This window comes from Eupeodes corollae, chromosome X (genome assembly GCF_945859685.1).
Source record: "Eupeodes corollae chromosome X, idEupCoro1.1, whole genome shotgun sequence".
Taxonomy (NCBI): Eukaryota; Metazoa; Arthropoda; class Insecta; order Diptera; family Syrphidae; genus Eupeodes; species Eupeodes corollae.
Genome location: NC_079150.1, coordinates 4,832,437 through 4,852,361, shown reverse-complemented (window position 1 = coordinate 4,852,361; position 19,925 = coordinate 4,832,437). Strand labels below are relative to the sequence as shown.

The 19,925-nt window shown below is 29.6% G+C and overlaps 2 protein-coding genes across 7 annotated transcripts in view; one reads left to right on the top strand and one right to left on the bottom strand.

Annotated features, from left to right (window-relative positions):
- The window catches only part of LOC129953390 (tau-tubulin kinase homolog Asator), a 36,162-nt gene extending 34,617 nt beyond the window's left edge, over window positions 1–1,545 (bottom strand). The window contains exons 1-2 of the mRNA XM_056066548.1: window positions 1,145–1,545; window positions 788–911 (exon numbers count right to left, since the gene is read on the bottom strand). Coding sequence (XP_055922523.1) covers window positions 788–810 — 23 coding nt within the window. The 5' untranslated portion in view covers window positions 811–911; window positions 1,145–1,545. The remainder of the gene's footprint in view (window positions 1–787; window positions 912–1,144) is intronic.
- Window positions 61–19,474, top strand: LOC129953398 (uncharacterized). 6 transcript variants are annotated; one of them, XM_056066571.1, is made up of 7 exons: window positions 61–188; window positions 907–1,020; window positions 14,119–14,274; window positions 14,347–14,659; window positions 15,285–15,468; window positions 15,523–16,131; window positions 17,538–19,474. In XM_056066571.1, the coding sequence occupies exons 3-7, from the start codon at window positions 14,145–14,147 to the stop codon at window positions 17,802–17,804; spliced, it is 1,503 nt and encodes a 500-aa protein (XP_055922546.1). In that variant the 5' UTR covers window positions 61–188; window positions 907–1,020; window positions 14,119–14,144; the 3' UTR covers window positions 17,805–19,474. The 6 variants fall into 6 exon arrangements, with proteins under 6 accessions (XP_055922546.1, XP_055922549.1, XP_055922548.1 ...); XM_056066574.1 differs by lacking the exon at window positions 61–188 and adding an exon at window positions 244–359; XM_056066569.1 differs by lacking the exons at window positions 61–188; window positions 907–1,020 and adding exons at window positions 9,945–11,828; window positions 11,885–12,215.
- Window positions 19,475–19,925: the final 451 nt, after the last annotated feature.

The window sequence follows — 19,925 nt, the reverse complement described above, 5'->3', positions numbered from 1 at the left end:
TATGACATTGATGTGCTGAATGTTTTAAATACATATTTTCATAAACAGTATCTATCCATCTATCTTCTCATTCGACACTAAACATCCAACAGGTTGCTGTTGAGTTATTAATAAATAATATTATATTTCAAGAAAAGCATTTATAAAAGATCACTAAGCCAAAGCTGAAAAAAAGAAAAGTCAAGGAGGTATATTTTGTATAACATTTATAGCATTTCCCAACTTTTATGAAGAAAGCGTTTAGTTATTATGTATTTTCCTAACGTTATTTTTAAAATAAGAACATGACATTTCTTCTTTTTTTTGAAACTATACAATTTGCACACATTTTTAACATTTGAAACCATCCAGAACTGAAAGTAATAATATTGACTTTAATTGAATGTTGAAAAATCAGTGATCTAGTATTTATTTTTAACATAACAGTCATAAAATAAAAACTGATGAACTAAGATCGTGGGTTGTAAACAACAAAATAAATAATTTTTTAAATTATTGCCCATCAAACCGAATGTTTTTATTTCTTTTTTGTTAAATTGAATGAGTAATAGAAACCTAAAACAGTAAATTGTTCTTAGAAAAACACAAAATTCGCCTACACAATCGTCCTATGATCAAAGGGGTTGAAATTTTATTTTGAATTTTGACGAAATAAACAAAATTAAAACTAACAAACAAATACTTACACATTTAAACATTTTTTAAAACGTTTCAATAAAAATGAAAAAAAAAACTTTCAAAATATCAAAAATTGTAAAAAAAAACAATAAATTAATGTCTCTCTCACCTTTGTTTTTCGTTTAATTGCATGTTTAGAGGAGTTTTCTCTTTTCTGTTTTTATTTAATTATTTATAACACACAAATTTCCAAAAACAAAAACTAATAGTTAATTCTTTTTTTTTTAGATATACTGTTTCTTATGCGAAGGGGTGCAATGAAGAGAGATCGGAAATTATTGAATGCATGAAAAAGAATTATTCGCAATGAGAAATTTAGACATTTGTACAAGATTAAAAAATGTAAATAGTAACATTTTGCATATTTATTTTTTTGCGTAACATACACATATATTTTATATTTATTTTTTTAAAATACAAAAATATGTGGGAACAAGAAAATATATGCATATGCTTTGTAACTCACGAGTAATCTTTCTGATTGCAAATTTGCACCCAAAAGCAAAACATAATTAATTTAAATTTATTTTTGTCTTTATTAAATATTTCACATCACAGATTACTTTAAGTTTATTTAAAAATAATTTTTTGGTTGCAGCATTTCTTATTTTGTTTGAACCGTTCACATAGAGTTCAACATGAAAATATTTCCTGGTTATTATTGTAGTATATTACGTTTTATTGTATATAAAATTATTTATTTAAAATTGACAAATTTTCTCATATACGAGTATGTATATTGCAATTTAAAAAATTTCAATTAAATATTTTTATATCACTTTGTGTTGAACTCAAAATTCCTCGTAAATATTTTCGATATCTATCGCACAGTAGAGAACTAACATAAAATATGGAACGGAGAGCCAAAAAATAACAAAAACAACAGTAACAATAAGGAACAAATGAACATGAATTTCAAAAAATAAATTTTTTCTCGAAGTCAATTTTTGTTTGTGTTTCATCTTTTTCGTTCGGGCTCTCTAGGAAAGTGAGACACACACCTTGCTTGATTACACTCCAAGACTCTAAATTGTTACTAAAAATATTTGTCGTTGTATTTCGATAGTAAATAAATTAGGTGGCGCAACAATCCATAGAGAACCATAGCCAAGTGAGTTGCAACTCTCAACCATTCCTGTGTGCGAGTCATTGCACTTTTAATGCTAAATTCGAATAGCTAGTTCGAGCAAGCACTTTTCATGACAAGAATCACTCTTGGAGGATCTGTCAATTCCTCGCAAGAGTATCCGTGCTGAAAACGTTTTCTAATATATCTTCTTAATAATTTTCGTAAATGTGAGACCTACAATACTTAAGTGAAATATCAAATTATACGGACAAAGGAAACACAAGATGATATAAACGCATGCAATTTCTGGAGGCTTATATGAAAAGGGTGTCATTGAATTAAAAACTAATTGCTTATATAACGTTTTATAATTATTAAAAATAATAACCATCATCATTTTTTTCTGTCCCACAAACAAAACAATCGTTTTTGAGATTTTTAAATTCAATTATCGGTTTTTAATTTTTCAAGTCAAGTATTTTAAATGTACCCCTTTAAAAATGCTAAAAAGAACTAAAAACAGGGTTTTAAACCTTAGCTAAAACTCAAAACATGATGATTTTTCCATTTCAGATACAATTTAAAACATTTTACTATCCTAATTAAAAAATAAATAAATAAATTGGGTGTAGAACTAGGGCCTAGTGACTTACAACTCTCAACCATTCCTGTGTGCGAGTAATGTTGTCAGGAATGGAGGGGACCTACAGTTTATATGCCGAATCCGAACGACTAATTTGAGAAAGCACTTTTTCATGACTAGAGTTACTCTTGGAGAATTTGTCAGTACCCGTGAAAAAAACTTAAGATGGCATAGGCATACATAGTCGACCAGTCAAGCAGATATTGTCTTTTTCGAAAACCTTTTACATGAGTTCAACAGTTCTAAAACAACTCAACAATTTTAATGTTGTTACATTCGTTCAACAGTTCCAAAACAACTTAACAATTTCATTTTTTTAAGCTCAATCAATCGATATGGTGTGTATTTTGTATTTTGTATTTTATTTTAATTTTATTTAAAATTATACTCGGATGTGTAGAAAATAGATGAACTAATTATATTTTTACCTCGATAAATTTTACTTTTCTATTCCTGATGAAAGACTCTGAAGGACGTACATAGTTATGTACATACTTCTTGAGTGTGAACCTTTTAAAGAGTAAGTCAGAGCAGAGTGGTGTTCGGAATAGTTCAATTTTGATTACAAAAAAAAAAGTAAAAATAGGTGCTCATCTTCTGTGCTTCTATGCTTGCATGAAAGCCACACTCTTCCTGATTTGAATTACGTTTGTCAACAAAGCGGATAATTTGTTTGGATTAACAAAACCGAAAAGCATGCGAGTCGGTCAAAAATTCCGTTCAAAAATAAAAAAGTGCGGAAATAAAATTATTAATTTTTGTTTTTATAATTGAAAATGAATCAAGGGATTCTGATAGATAGAATCTTAATTTTTGTTCAAAGTTATTGAAAAATTTAGGATTTGTTAATTTTAAATTCCCGATTCAACCTGATAGGGTTACTCTGAAATAGTTATTTTTGGAAGCCATAATTTAACAACTGTAACACTTGAGTAGTAACAGCATTTATTTTTGTAAAAACTTAACAACCATAGATAATAATTTTTAATTTCGCATATAAAGTTATTGTAATCGGTGCTATTTTCCGAATTGAAATTTTTAGAGAAATGTCTGTGTGTACGTACGTTCGTTCGTCCGTTTATGCGGGAAGTTTTCTCTTAAGAACCGACTTTAAATAAAATTTGATATACATATAATAACACAGAATGATTGAGAGGGTAACCCAAAATATCTCTAGGATCAATAACGCTAGCGACATGAATTAAACTTAATATAATATACCGTGACGTGATACTAAACTGATATTATTTTGGAAAAAAATCAAGTAACGTTTTTTTTTTATAAATCAAAAAAAAACTGAACAAAATTAATTGTTATCTCGAATGTTTTACTAATAATTAATGATTTTATGTACAAAATAATTTAATGCAACGAAGAATAACGTTTTTGACATCTTGTAAAATTTGGAGAAAAATTTAATTGACAGTTTTATTATAAAAAGAAAATCCTTAAGAAAAATTACCAAAAGTTGGTATAAATGGATTTATGACTTAAACATCTTTTTACAAATTAAATTAAAGATAAAATTGACTGGTTTTTGAACAAAAAATTAAAACATACAAAAACATTTCTAAAAATTGGTTAAAATTGATTTTCCACTCAAATATCTTCTGAAATTTAAGATATTGGTTTAAAACTAATTTCATCTCATAAATAATATTGTTTTTTTTTCAGTAAAATTTTGAGAAAAATCGAAACGACAGTTTTTGTAAAAAAGAATAAACTGTTAAAAAAGCGTTACTTAAATTTATTAAAAATTGATTTTCAACATCTTTGTAAAATTAGAAATATCTTATACAAAAATATTGCTTTTAATCAAGATTTTTTTTTAAATCCAACAGTCAGTCTACAAAATATAGTATGCAAAATTGGTATTCGATTGATGTTCGATTCTCGTGAATAAATGAAGGTATTGACTTCAAAATGATATCATTCTGTTCTAGAAAATAAAAAAAACTTTAAAAAAAACACTACTAACTTGGTTTTTGATTAAAAATCTCGTTAACAAAAATAAATTTTGAAATTAAACTATTTCATCATATGCAAAATATTGTAATTTTTAGATAATTTCTTAGAATAATTCAACTGCCAACTTTTTTAATAAAACACGAAAACCTACAAACCTTTTAAGCAAGTTATCAGTGTAGGTCACACCCAGCCTCTATTTTTGTTTTAAAATAGTGAAAGGTTACACATTTTAGCTTATTAATAATATTAAGAAGAAGAATTTTCAACTGAATATAATTGTTTGAACTAAAACTTCAAAAAGGCAGATTTCACTGAATTAAATAATTTCTTCAATTCAACTGTCTGGGAACAAAGACTTTGCAATAGATCTCTAAACAGTATGTATGTCTTTTTTAAAGAAGTTATTTTTGATGGCATTGAACAGTTTGTCCCGGTTTTTAATAAAAAATCTTCTTTTAAGCCTCCGTGGTTAAATAAAAGGCTAACAAATTTAGAAAACGTAAAAAATAAGGCATTTAAGCGTTCAAAGACATCAAATAGTTCAGAGGATCGTGCTCGCTTTCTTCAGCTTCGGAGAGAATTTGATTTTCAGTACATACATAAGTGCTACTGAAAGCAAAAAAAAAGAAGAAGAAAAGTAAAACTTCATTTTTGCCAACAGCAATGCAGCTTGATAACGAAAAAACAAGCAATATTCAATCTTCTTGCAATCCAATTAAAATACTGATGTTATTTTAAATATTAATGACTTTTACTCAAATATTTCCCCTATCACTGATTTCGATTTAAAGTGTTTATCAGAACAAGACGTTCTTAATGGTCTGTTTGAACTCGATTCAACTAAAAAAGCAGGAGCGGGTAAAATTCCCCCGATCTATTGTCAAAATGTGCCTCGTCTCTCTGCTACGCTCTTAAAATTATTTTCAATAAATCTTTATCATCTGGTGTTTTTATTAACATGGAAATTATCGTTTGTTAATCCAATTTACAAAAGTGGCCTTAAGCACCTCGTTAAAAATTACAGGCCAATATCAAGACTATTTTTTGCTTTTAAGGAAGTAATAACGTCAAAACAACATGGATTTATTAGTGGCCGACGAACTTCGACTAATTTGTGCCTTTTTTTCCCAATGTTGTTTAAAATCTATGGAAGACAAAAAGCAAGTCGATGTCCTTTACACAGATTTTGTTAAGGCGTTTGACAGAGTTCACCATGAACTTTAATTGCATAAACTTGAAAAACTGGGACTCAATACGAATTTTTTGAAATGGTTGAGGTTAAATCATAAACAATTCGTCCAGATTGATGGTTTTGCATCAATTTGTATAGAGGTGGAGTCGGGTCTCCCCCAAGGTAGTCACTTGGGACCACTTATGTTCGATTTGTTTGTAAATGATATTCCTGGCGTTTTCAATTTTTGTGACTGTTTGATGTTTGCAGATGACGTTAAATTGTTTAGTCAAATATCTTCAGATAGTGATTGTTTAAACTTTCAAAATGATATAGTTTTATTTTCAACATATCAAAATGTAAAATTTTTAGTGCTTATAAAACGTTAACTCTTTTAACTTTTAATTATAAACTTCGTATGGTAACACTCTCAAGGGTCAGTGAGTTGAAAGATCTTGGTGTTGTCTTTGAGTGCAAACTCACATTTTCTGCCCACATCGATTTTATTGTTTCGAAAGATAATTCCATGTTAGGTTTTTCTCAAACGAACTTCAAGCGTTTTTAAAGATGAGTATACTTTGAAGGCAATTTTGTTTTCATTAGTGTTGCCTATCTTATAGTATTGCTGTGTGGTTTGGTCCCCATTTCACGAAAATGCTATTGCAAGAATAGAAAGGATACACAAAGGGTTCTCGCGATTCGCGTTAAGGAATTTGAGATGGTCCGACGGAATGCCTGCTTACTTTTCAAGATGTGAGTTATTAGATTTGAAATCACATAAAAGCCGCAGACAAGCTCAATGCGTTCTTTTTATTAAAGACATTTTAAGTAATTGTAAAAAATCTGGAGAACTACTTGCGCAAATTTCTTGTCCCAGAAAGAAATCTAAGAATTCTTAATGATCTGTTCTCTGTTCCCATTCATGGTTCAAATTATGGTTTAAATAATCCTGTAACTCGTTCGTTAGCATTGTATAATTCTATCTGTAGTGAAGTCGACCTTTCTATGAATAGGGATAATTTCAAAAATATTGTTAAAAACATATTTCATTCTTGAGTTGAGCTAGAATAAGTAAATTGTAATTAATGTAAATACCAACCTTTTTGTTTTCAGCAAATTGTTATGTCAAATCCATTGATGAATAAGAAATAAAAAAATAAAGACTTTTTTAGCTACTTAATTAGTCGTAGTTTTAATTAAAACATATATTGGATTTGAGAGATATTCGAATTTTTGGAAGCAAGCATTGGTTTTTTAAACTTATATCTATTTGTACTTTAAGATCTAGTAACGTTGCCCTTTTTTTGACTGACGTAGTAGAAAATTGATGAAAGTTCACACTTAAGTTTAAATTAATTGGAATTACAATTTATAAATCATTTATGCATTCACATTAGTTACTTAACTTATACATAGTTTTATATGAAAACATCTTTTGGTTTTTAGTTGAAACACATGAAGTTTTATATTTACATATAATTTAACGCCAGTGGAAGACATTTTAAACTTAAGCATAAAATCGACTGCTCAATTAAAGTAGATACACAAAATTTAGCGAAGTAGTTTTGATTATTATGAATGAAATTACTTAACTTAAAAATTAAAAACTTCCCACACTCAATTGCAATTGCACACACCAATCCAACCAATTCACATCGCATATTTGTCATTCTTTGTTGTCACATTAAAAGTAATAGTAGAACTTTCTATCTAGCACAACTGATACAAACACTGAAATTTGGAAGGACCTTCACTGGTGCCATACTCTTTTGTGTGCAGTGCGCTCAATTTATTATTACAATATGTTCTTGATCAAAGTGCCCCTATGCAATCGAATGCTAACTTTAAAAGTTAGAGTGGTATTGTGATGACGTAACAAATCAGTCATACATGAGTGACCATGGCTATTACAATGTCCTAGTCAGCAGCAGGTCCTTCTGTGGATATGTTTTTTTTGTTGTTGTTGGGATGTTAATTTGGTTCCTTTTTGTAGTTTTTTTTATCTAGATGCAGTTCACCTGCTGCTACTGCGATAATTGAATTTTCAATTTGAAGTACAAAAATGAATATTTGTGGGTGAATAAGAATTTTGTTTGAACTAAATGAGTGGTGGAGTGGACATAGAAACAAATCTTCTTTATAATTTTGTTTTAAAAAGGGAGAAGACTAATGAAAAATTAGTAATAGTGAAACAAACCAAAAAAAGGAATCGGGCATCCTACCCTATTTTCATGAGCCACCTGAACCACAAGAAGGGTTGTTGGTAAGAAAATTTAACACAATGTCAACCAGCTGACCACCAACCAACTTAGAAAATGATAAGAACCAATGGTGGTAAATAACCCATACTTTTTTCCAGGGCCGATTCAAATTGAAATGACATACTGGGCGGATATTTCTAAAATATTATTCCTATTTTAAAGATTGGACGTGCAGACATTTTTTAAATTAATTTTGTTTTAGGTTTTGAAAAACTGAAAATTATCTCAAATTAGGTTTTCTAAATATTTCACTTTACACTATAATCATTGACTGATTTAACTCATACCCATTATTGATAACATCTCAAGTTGTCCTGAGCAGGATTATCAAAATTGGACGATTTTACTATTAAAAAAACTGTCAGTTGAGGTACGTCGCAAGTTGATGTCTTTCTCTTTTCCTCTTGAACTTAATAGTAAACGATCTAAGTACTAACAATTCTAACAACAGAAGGAAGGGTGCAGAGTGACCACATATATTTTCAGATAAAACAAAATGCTTTGGTCTTGTTTTGGATACAAAATTAAGCTTTAAACCTTATATTCAAGAGAGAGGTAATACAGCTACTGGAGTCCTATTTTCAAGCAAAAAGTAATATCGTTTACCCCACTGCATCGTGTTTAAGGCGGAATTCCCGACTCTATCACTATGAAATCACAAACAGCCCTTACTTTGCGATCGTGTCTTGATGAGATGACAACAAAGTTTAATATTCATCTTTGTTGAGTTCAGGGGTATAGAGAAAAGATAGACAAATTAAATATCGGTATACCTTTTATACCACCCAACATTTTTCATGACTGCGGAACGGGCCTGCAAATTACCACTTACCAACCCTTTAACCGGCCGTGGGTTTGTGTACCGCACATTGCACACTTAAATTTGTTTCACTTGTATTTCACCTGTAAACTATGACCCCTATGGAATATAAATGTATGAGTATAATTATTATGAATGCCCATGTGAGCAATATGGAAAAACCTGTATAAGGGCAATTAAATAAAATATACCTACAGACATAGTCCTCTGGTTATGCATGTATTACATTAAAAAACAATATATACCTCCTTGGAACAGCTCTACGCTGCGCTAAAAAAGAACAATGATTTTAGTTAACAGTGCCGGACACAATCATTTTATAGAAAGAGTGACTGAAGAAACTATACAATATTTGAAGTGCTTTTAAAAATTGAAAGGAGCACAAGGAAATTATTAAATTAACAATAACAACTCTTCTTCATGTACTAACAGCAACTTTGAATAACCGTTAAACTATGGTTTAATTAAAATCTTCTGTCGCGAAAGACCTTAACATTTGCGATCTTTTAACATAATTGTACTTATGTCCTTTTCGTTTTGAAAATAAATATCCTTGTTTACAAAAAAAACCCCACGTAATTGGGCGGTGGTCAATTTATTTCAATTTCGATTTGTATTAGTGTGTGCCTTTGAGAACTTATAAGACTATTATATAGCTTACGTGTCAAAATACGAAATTTCTTGTCTAACAATACTCGTCTCCTACAAACTAAGCTAGTATTGATATTATTTTTTATTGTGAAATTTGATTTCTGTTTTTATAAAATAAAATAAAATATTTTAATAAACTATAAAGGAAGTTTAAAACATATTAAAATAAAACAATGTATTGAAGTGAAGTTTTTATGAATGTGATTTGAAAAAGAAACTTATGCAAACTTATGTAATTGTTCAAGAAAATAAGGAAACTAAGAATTGGATATAGATTTCGTCAATTGTAAGTAACGACAATTAAGTGAAGGGCTGACTCCTACAATCGACCCAAGTCCAAGCGGTCTAGAATTAATGCTCCTATACAAGTTTTTTTTCGAATTTATTTAAAATCCCAATTTTTTTTCATTGTAAAATTTAACACATGTGAAAACAACGCTGAAAAGGTATGGGAGGACTAACAATAGGAGATTTATTAATACAGTGCAGACAAACTCCTACAACGGCTAGTGACAAGAAGGTCTACCTATAATACTTTGATTTAATGACATGGTCTGTATAAGAAGTGATTACTTCTGCAAAAAGGACTATGCTGCAGTTAAGCAAATAATGAAAATAGTTTTAAAAAACACGGTTTTGATTTTAAAAACAAATCAATTCAGAAATAAAATAAAAAATATCTCCTGAAAACACAAATTTAAACATTGTTTTGGAAAAAGCTATAAGCTTTGTATAAGAAAGAAAAGTGTATGCATAACAGTTGTGTATGTTTCAGGAACAGTTGCACGAATTGAGATTATTAAATATTTACCGGTTCATAGAGACATTTCAGGAAACTGCAAAAAGTGGAACCACTCTACTTTTACTAAGTAACAATTCTTACATCAGTCTATCTTTAATTACTAAGTTCAAAGTTATGCTTGAGTAGTACACTATGGAAAGGGCCCCGAATATAGACTAACATCTTAACTTGCCTGTCGTAAACACATTTGGTCAAACCTTAATGCCAAACGTTCAAAAAAATATATCCCTTTTACTAGATTATAGGCATGCTTTTCATCTTGTAGCTCCAAAAATGTTTTCTGCAGATGCTGCGTGGATGAGGAGGTGACAGTTTCACATTTTCTACTTTCATGTCCTGTCACAAAGATAAAGACTCCACTCAAAAGGCTTGTTCTATGATTATCTCTGTCATCTAATGAATTCCGACATTTGCTGTCACAAACGATTGATTATCAGCTCCAAACGGTTCGACGAGCAGGGACATTCCGACTTAAGAGGCTTGTTTTATGATAATCTCAGTCATCTAATGAATTCCAACATTTGCTGTCACAAACGATTGATTATCAGCTCCAAACGGTTCGACGAACAGGGACATTCCGACTTAAGAGACTTGTTCTATGATAATCTCAGTCATCGAATGAATTCCGAAACTTGTTGTCACAAACGATTGATTATCAGCTCCAAACGGCTCGACGAGCAGGGAAGACCCTTAGAAATCCATGTGGTAACAAAACGTATTGATTATTGGTCTAATGTTTTTTTTTGTCAGCCAGCATCCTCCTTAATCTAACGTAACCCTAACCTATGCAGCATTTTTAAAAATAATCTGAATACAAAATAAAAAAAAATTCCACACTACTTAAGTTCAATACCAGAAGTTGATCCGAATGATCAGATATTGACTTCGAAAAATTTGAGATAAAGCTGAAAGACAAATGTCCCTGACACTTTATTAAATAAACAGGTCGAAAATATCTTTTTTTTAATAATTCGAAAACTAAAGTTTTGGATCTAAAACATAGGGGTTATTGTAGGGTTACCCCTCTTCTAGTGAGACAAATCATCTATTTCTTCGAGAATAATTTTGATCATTTCTTGATGCTTCACTGAAATGGCCTTATTTCAAAGACGCTGCACCATTTTCGACCTCACAGCCATACTAAACAAATATTTAAAAGAAAAAACATTCAAACTGATCCTTCACTCTCAGATTAAATACAAGTAAACGATTGGCTGTGAAGACTGTACAACTTTGACAGATGGTTGTAGGACACATTTTAAAAAATCAGTCCTAATACCAATTACACTCGATGGGTATTCTAGAGAAAAAAGGAGAGAATGTTGTAGCCTTAAGTAATTCATGAAGATTTTGGAACAGTTACACTTTGCAGGTTTCGTTATCTCAAGTGAAGATTTAACAGTCGCTGACTTTAGATCTTAATTCAGCAGGCGGGCGAGAAAAGGGATCCTCATCCCTCGCATGGTTTTGGAGGACACCATCTGGTGGCTCGGAGCCACAGACTTATAAGATATACCCATATCTGTCTCTCTAGGTGCAGCAAGGGCAACCATTTTCGACCTGTTTGCTTGAAGAAACTTAGCTGTCAAGAGATATATGTTTTTCTCCAATATATCTGATTTTGATACCGAATGTCTTATCTCATTTAAACCAGTCACGAGGAATATACCTGATTGTTGCTCCCGCGTGGACGCAAATATTTTGGATGCCAAAGATAAGAGGTCGAGTGCTAGAGCCGCCAAGATCAATCAACAGCCTGCGTGAGGTATTAATAGACATGTGCCACAGACCTATAAGATATACCCATATCTGTCTCTTTAGGTGCAGCAAGGGCAACCATTTTCGACCTGTTTGGTTGAAGAAACTTAGCTGTCAAGAGATAAATGTCCATTTATTCGGCAGAACGCGCCCTTGACTCGACATTTTCTCCAATATATCTGATTTTGATACCGAATGTCTTATCTCATTTAAACCAGTCACGAGGAATATATCTGATTGTTGCTCCCGCGTGGATGCAAATATTTTGGATGCCAAAGATAAGAGGTCGAGTGCTAGAGCCGCCAAGATCAATCAACAGCCTGCGTGAGGTATTAATAGACATGTGCTCCAGACAAACACCTCCACTGATCGATAAATTGACCCTGAATGTATGGTGAGTTGGTTGTGGGTTAATCAAAAAGAAGTGTGTTGAAACGTAGAAAAGGAACTGCTTACAAAGTGTTTTAACTTTACGTACTTACCAGCTATAAGAACTTGGAAAGCTTTGTGTAAGAAAATACAGGAAAGGAATTTTCAACCTTGAATACACATATAGTGAAAGACAGTCTGGCTTCGAAAATCATCATTGATACTTTTTTTTGAGGCATCAAGAAGTGCGGCAGTTATCTTACTTAATTCATCTGGAAGAAGAGTTCATCATGTTAACTTTATTAAACTTAAGAGCAAGTTTATATAACATCCATTATTTAGCTTAAAGACTTAATCAGTCATATATACATATCGGGTAGGCACTTATAAGAGCATTAGAACAATATACTAAGCCCGATGTATTAGACCAACATTTAATCTCACTATTTAAGGACAGAAGGGCAAGCGTAGACAATTTTGACAAATAATACCTTTAGATGTCAATACTGTAAGAGCATATACATACATTTTAATCGTAGGTCAAGGAAAATCAAGTGACTATGAATTTATTTACGTTTTATGTAAGATTTAATATAAAAGAAAAGAGAAGGGTTAGTGAACGCAAGTAGGCCTCGGAGAATTCTATAATGTAAAGTAAACCGTAGTTTGATTTCATTGAAATACATTTTTCTTATGATAATTTTCCTCTTCATCATCATCATCATTGCGTTGTGTTCCAATCAAACACAGCTTCATCATGCAAATATATTTACAGGAAAAAATGTTTGAGTCGTTTCTAGCAAACCCGTAGAGTGATGGCCAAAACGTAAGACTGTCATGTTGAAGGGTTGGGTTCCTAAAAAAGTTTGTTTTCATACGGGGATTGCCCCTTGCTAGGAATGACAAATCTTTTTATTCTTGTCATGTAATCGCTTTCTTAAATAGCATTTCGTAAAGGGCATACAAATTGTAGGTCTTATCAATCCATGATATTTTTCACACATATTTGAGAATTGTAAGTCACTAGGCCTTATAATAAATAAATATATAAATTAGGTAGAGCAACAGTCCAGGGCCTAGTGACTTACGACTCTTAACCATTATATACAGAACGGCTAACTAGAGAAAGCACTTTTAATGACAGCAATTCCTCTTGGAATTGGAATCTTGGAGGATTTGTCGATTCCTCGCAAGAGGCAGTACCCGTGAATAAAACATTTAGGTCGCACAGGAAGTATTAAACCCTATATATCTCGCATGACAGTCCTACACATTAACCATCATGCCACAGGTACTACATGCCTTGTATTAGTTTATTATATTACATTAAATTATGTATGTAAGCAGAATAAAGTGGGATTTTCATTATTCTTTATTCTTTATTCTTTATTCTTTATTCTTTTTTCATTATTCATTATCCATTATTCATTATTCATTATTCATTATTCATTATTCATTATTCATTATTCATTATTCATTATTCATTATTCATTATTCATTATTCATTATTCATTATTCATTATTCATTATTCATTATTCATTATTCATTATTCATTATTCATTATTCATTATTCATTATTCATTATTCATTATTCATTATTCATTATTCATTATTCATTATTCATTATTCATTATTCATTATTCATTATTCATTATTCATTATTCATTATTCATTATTCATTATTCATTATTCATTATTCATTATTCATTATTCATTATTCATTATTCATTATTCATTATTCATTATTCATTATTCATTATTCATTATTCATTATTCATTATTCATTATTCATTATTCATTATTCATACGGATACAGTGTATAAACTAAATTTTAATTGATTGATTTAATAAAGACATTATTTGTGCCCTTAAATAAAAACTTCTTTTTTTAAATAAACATTTATAATTATGATTATTTTTCGCGCAGTCAATAGGAGACTCAGGAGAATAATTATGTCAAAAGTGGAACCAAACCATTCAACACTTCTACAAAACAATATAAAATATGTTTTTAATTTGTTTAACATACCTCAGCCTTATTCAACAAATAACAGTAACAGCACCAATATTGTTACGAACCAAAGTAAGATATTCTTCCTTGTATGATACTTTTGTGTGTGTGTTTTTATATAAACAAACATTATTCTTCGAATAGGTCCAACGCCATCAGTGCTTTCAGAAAATTCAGTGGAATGCTTTCTTTCGGGTCATAATATGGCGAGCGATGCGGCCTCGAGTTGTAGTGAAGAATCAGAAGAACTAACTAATCTAACTTGGTTAACGGAACTTCGAAATGAACTATTAACATGGCCTGAATCCGCTGCAGATGATGATAGTGTCAATCGTAAGTGCTCTAATGGAAAGAGTGCACAAAACAATAAGACAGTTGAGGAAAATACAGCTCCTGTGCAGCAAAAGAGGCCATCAGCCTCGGAACGGTATAATACCTTTCTGGAAAAAGTTAAAAAGTAAGCAAGAGATTTGTATAATGTGTTTTTTTCATAAAAAATATGTGCTTTGCAAAAGTCAAAGTTATGGGCGCAGCGGTAAACATTAATTTTTTAGCAAACTGAAAACGAAAACTGACATCGAAAATTGTCTGTAGGAGCATTGGAGTCTAAATTCCCCCAAAGGTTTTCAACTTACTTATAAGCCTCGACAAAATTGATGGATAGAGATTAAAACCACTTTAAACTTGCACAAGTAATTTTATTGTGGTATACACTCTTTCCAAAAAAGGTGCGGAATTTGTCGAAATCGTCCTCACTAAGGGAAAATTTGCAACTGATGGGCTTTTTATCCTTCTAATAGTGAAGGAAACAAAATAACATAGATGGAAAGGTTTCTTTTCCGTTTGCAGCTCCATACTATTTAATTTGTACAGGTGCGGTCATATCAACTTTTGCAAAGCAAAACACTTAGGAAAACTAACACTAACAGATTTCTGTTTCTGGAAAAATAAACGGCTTGTTTTCAGATTTTTATTGACATACTTATTTTTGTTTCGGCTGTCTTCTCAAAACCTTTAAATATAGCTTGAGTTCCTTCATATTGTTTTAGTTATTTGTTGTTTAACAAGTTTATGCTTTTTAGGGATATCATCGAATATGACCTTTCAGCAGAGATTTACCAAAAAGATGTGGAAGAAAAACCTCCTTTCAACTATTCACACATCATAGGTATGGCGATGGTGGAAAACGGTCGCATGACACTTCAACAAATATGCTCTTGGATAGAATCAAAATTTGCATTCTTTCGAGTTCGAAAACGGTGGAACGTAAGTGTGTTAAATTTATAAACTGAAGGAAACTTATTTTTTTTTATTTTTAAGAATTCAATACGACACAATTTGTCATTGCATCATTGTTTTAAAAAAATTGATCGCAGTAAATACGAAAAAGGAAAAGGTGGCTATTGGGAGCTCGGTATTGACCCTAAAAAATGCGATCGCAAGCGTATTCGCAATCGAAAATCTTCGAACAGAAATCGAAATCGATCTATTGGTGGTTGTGGAGAAGGTGAAAAACAAGCCGATAATCAATTAATTAGAACAATGCCTAACACAAGAATTGAACAGAAAGACAATGTTGAAGAATTTATTTTAGATGAGCTCGATGTGCAGCATAATGTTGTTGTTCAAAGAGACACAACAATTAATTCAGAATTCTTAACGTCCATTTTGTCATCACCAAGTCAAAGCACTACAACTATAGATGATAACAATCAAATAAGTCCTTATAATATAAACAGTTCAATTAAATTGCAGGATGTATTTATAGCTAATACTGGCAACGACAGCGATAATAACTATAATAAGCTGTCAAATTCTACTAATTTGACTGGTGATGCTGAATATGAATTGGGTACTATTATTGTGAATTCGTTGACAGCAGATATAGGAGGTCCAATGAATATTTCTGAAATTGAAAAGCAAATAAATGTAAGTATTGAAAAAAAATAGTTTATGAAGTTATCTGTTTTACAAGTATTTAATAATATTTGTTTTTTTTTTAATTTTTTTTAAAGTGTTATATACTTTCTTGTCTTTAATTTAAAACTACCAAAATACATGGTAAAAAAATTCTTTATTAAAATGAGAGCTCAATACCAAAAAATTTATTTAAGGTGCTCAATATTTAATTTAGAATTATTTTCAAAATATGTTGCTCATTCCAAATTTTCACCATCTTATTCAATTTAAAATAGGAGATGAAAATTGTATGGGCTGATTAAGATTTTAAAAATAAAATAGAGAATTAACAATTCTCTGTCAAAAGAGATTTTTTTGCAATGGGTCTGATTTTTCGAATTGAAAATTTTGACATTTCTCGTAGTTTCAAGGTAACTAGAATCTAAATAAAAGATTTTTTAGAAAAATTCTATCAACGGTTTTTTTATAAATGAAAACAACTTGAAAAAAAGAACTGTCACTTCGATTATTTTACGAACAAAAAATGATTTTATCTACAAAATAATTCTATGCGAAGAAAAATAACGCTTCGACATCTGGTAAAATTTTGAGAATCAAATTGACAGTTATTTTTTACAAAAAAAAAATAAAAACTTGGAAAAAAAACATTACTAAAAGTTGGTAAACATTGATTTTCGGCTTCAAAAGTGAAAGATATGGGCTTCAAACTAATTTCACCTTATGAAAAATATTGTTTTTGAAATTCAGTAAAATATTCAAACCCACAAAATTGGTAAAAATTCTTCAATATCATTTCATTCTGTGATAAATTTTCTTAGAAAAATTCAAAAATGGTAAAAAATGTTTTTTTTTCTTTTTGGCTAAATATTTAGTCATCAAAAATGGATTTGGAAATCCAATATTTTCATCAAATGCAAAATATTTTTGTAATTTTTAGTTAATCTTTTAGAAAAATTCAACTGGTAATTTTTTTAACACGAAAACCTAGAAAAACAACAAAAAACTGAAAGGTATAGTTTTCGAGTCAAGTATTAGGAGAACAAAGAAATATATTGACTTTAAATTATTTATCTCACACAAATTATTATTTTTAGTATTTTGGTAACGTTTAAATCAAGACAAAACGACAGACGAGATGGAAAGTTATCAGTGTGGTTCGAATCCTAAACTATTTTTTATGTTATTAGAAAACTAGAACAAAATAATTTCAATATCTTTTCTGAATTGACTTAAAATTATTTCCTTAAAATAAAACGTAAAGCTAACTAAAACAACCTATTCTACCTAAAAACTACTTAAAACCCAACATTTTGTTATAAATATTTTTTAATTGTTTTTAAATTTTGTTTATTATTTTTTCTCATTGATGTTTATTGAAATGTTTGTATATAACAGTTTTATTAAATTATTGACAGGTTTTTGTGGAAGATGAAATACCAGAACCGTGTGAAAATGTTGTTATATCATCGTATCTTAGCAATGGATCAATCGGAAATCAAAGTCAGCCAAATGTTATTGTTGAACAAATGGAGCCATATTGTACAGGTTCAACATCATCGGAGAGTAGTTTTCGGCCATACATTGATGGAATTGATGAGGCATTTCAATATCTACGTAGTATGGATACCCGATGTGATGATTTATTTGATAATCTCCTTGATATATCGGTTAGTGATTATTAGCAATGAATTAGAATAGTCAATATTAATTAATTTTATTTTTTTTTGGAAAAAAAAACTAAAAAGTTCATATAAAATGTATTGAAATTTCATAGTGTTGTGTATATACATAATTGCTAAAAACATTTCAAAGTACCTAAGAAGGTACTCAGAGTCACCATGTGGTATCAGGAACGTTTAAAGAAAAATTATGCCCATTGAATTTTTTGATTCTTCAATTTCCAATTTTACGAATACTATCTTTGTTTAAAAAAAAAACATTGCTTTCACTTAAAGTTCTAATAATGCTTTCTCATATAGCTTAGACTCGATTATAAAATTTCCATGAAGAAGATAATTTCTTCCTTTTTAATTAAAGTTGTTAGGTTTTTGTTATGTATGTTTAACTACTCACACAAAACCAAATTAGTCTTAAAAGACAAAACATACCTGGGACTTATAAGTATAACACAAAGCTACAAGTACTTATAATAGGGGAGGATCAATACAACTGAAACAATTTCTAAAATATAACAAAATCTTATGATGTAAAAGATACATTTTAAACATATGTATATATATATATAAATAATTTCAAACAATCAATTTTAATAACTTTGTTGTTTATGATTGTATTAATTTATATTGTTTTCAGCGTAGACATCTTTACATTGAATTTATTCATAATTATGATATCTAATGTAGTTTTACTATGTAAGATTGAATTATTTTTGATTTTAATAAGTTAAAGAAAAACTTAAACATATATGTATTTTTTACATTTTACTTTTTTACATTAATTTTGAAAAAGGTAAATTTTGATTGATTGATAGATATAGACTTAATTACAAAAGACACAATTTATTGGAAACGGAGCATATTTTAGCAGAATGCCTGTTAGTGTAGGGACATTTTTATTTTGTGCAAATGTAAAGATGCATTTTGTGTTACGGAAATAATTCCCTTGGTTTGCATGCTTATAACCTTTTGGTACAGGTTTCTTTGAAACTTAAGTTTAAGTAGAAAAATGTATTTAGTAATATATTTAAAATGGTGCTGAACATTTTCGGGCATAGGTTTGAAACATCAACGAAAAATTTGAATACAAAAACTGGATAAGATACACTTTAAGCATGATGCCTACATCGACTCTTTTAATTCTCCGTTGTTTTTGAGAGACAAACACAAAATAATAATTTTTGAAATTATTTTTCCAGTCATTAAAATCGTTTTTATTGTAAAAAATAACAAAAAAAAAATAATATATAAAGTGAGATAAAAATGAAAAATAAATGTATGCAAAACTTGTAAGCACATTTATCAGAATAATTTCTTTTTGTGTCAATACAGGTACATACTTATGTACGTATAAATTATGCAAATGATTTTTAAATAAAAAGTATTGATACATGTTGATTCATTGCTTCAATTCTAGAATGTTTGGAAATTCTTTTTTAAATTTAAGAAACGATTTCTATTTGATGATTTTTTGTGAATATAAAAATAAAAAAACAATTGTTATTTATTAACTAAAAAAACTATTCACAGATTTTGTAGATTCAAACATAAACCATTATAGATAAAACATATATGTTTATGAGAACCATTATATAAAACCAAAAGCTCAATTAATTCATAAAAAAAACATTGTTGAATTCATTTTTAAGTACAAGAAAATACATATTATATTATTTGAACAACAACTTTAAAATACTTTGTTTTATTGCTTTATCCTAAAAGATATGACCATCTAAAGAGTGACAATTGGATTTTGAGAAGAATTATTAGAATCTTATTCAAAAATGAAGTTAATCTCATTCAAAGATTTAAGATTATACGTTAAAAATACGTACTTTTTTTTTAATTTTCTACATTTTAAAATCATAAATCAATCAGTATATGATTGATCTTATCCCATAAGTCTCTTACAATCAAGCGAATAAACGCTTCGCAATTTCACTTGAAAAATAGGAATTAAAAAATAATAATATGCATTCCGAATGATCTTAATTTAATTAAATGTATGTATGTATGTGTATTTGGAAAAACAGATAAAAAAGCATTGTCTTAAGATTTTGTTTGTAAGCAAGGGTATTTTTTTTTTATAAAATTATGCCTATGATGGGAAACTCCATAACAACATAA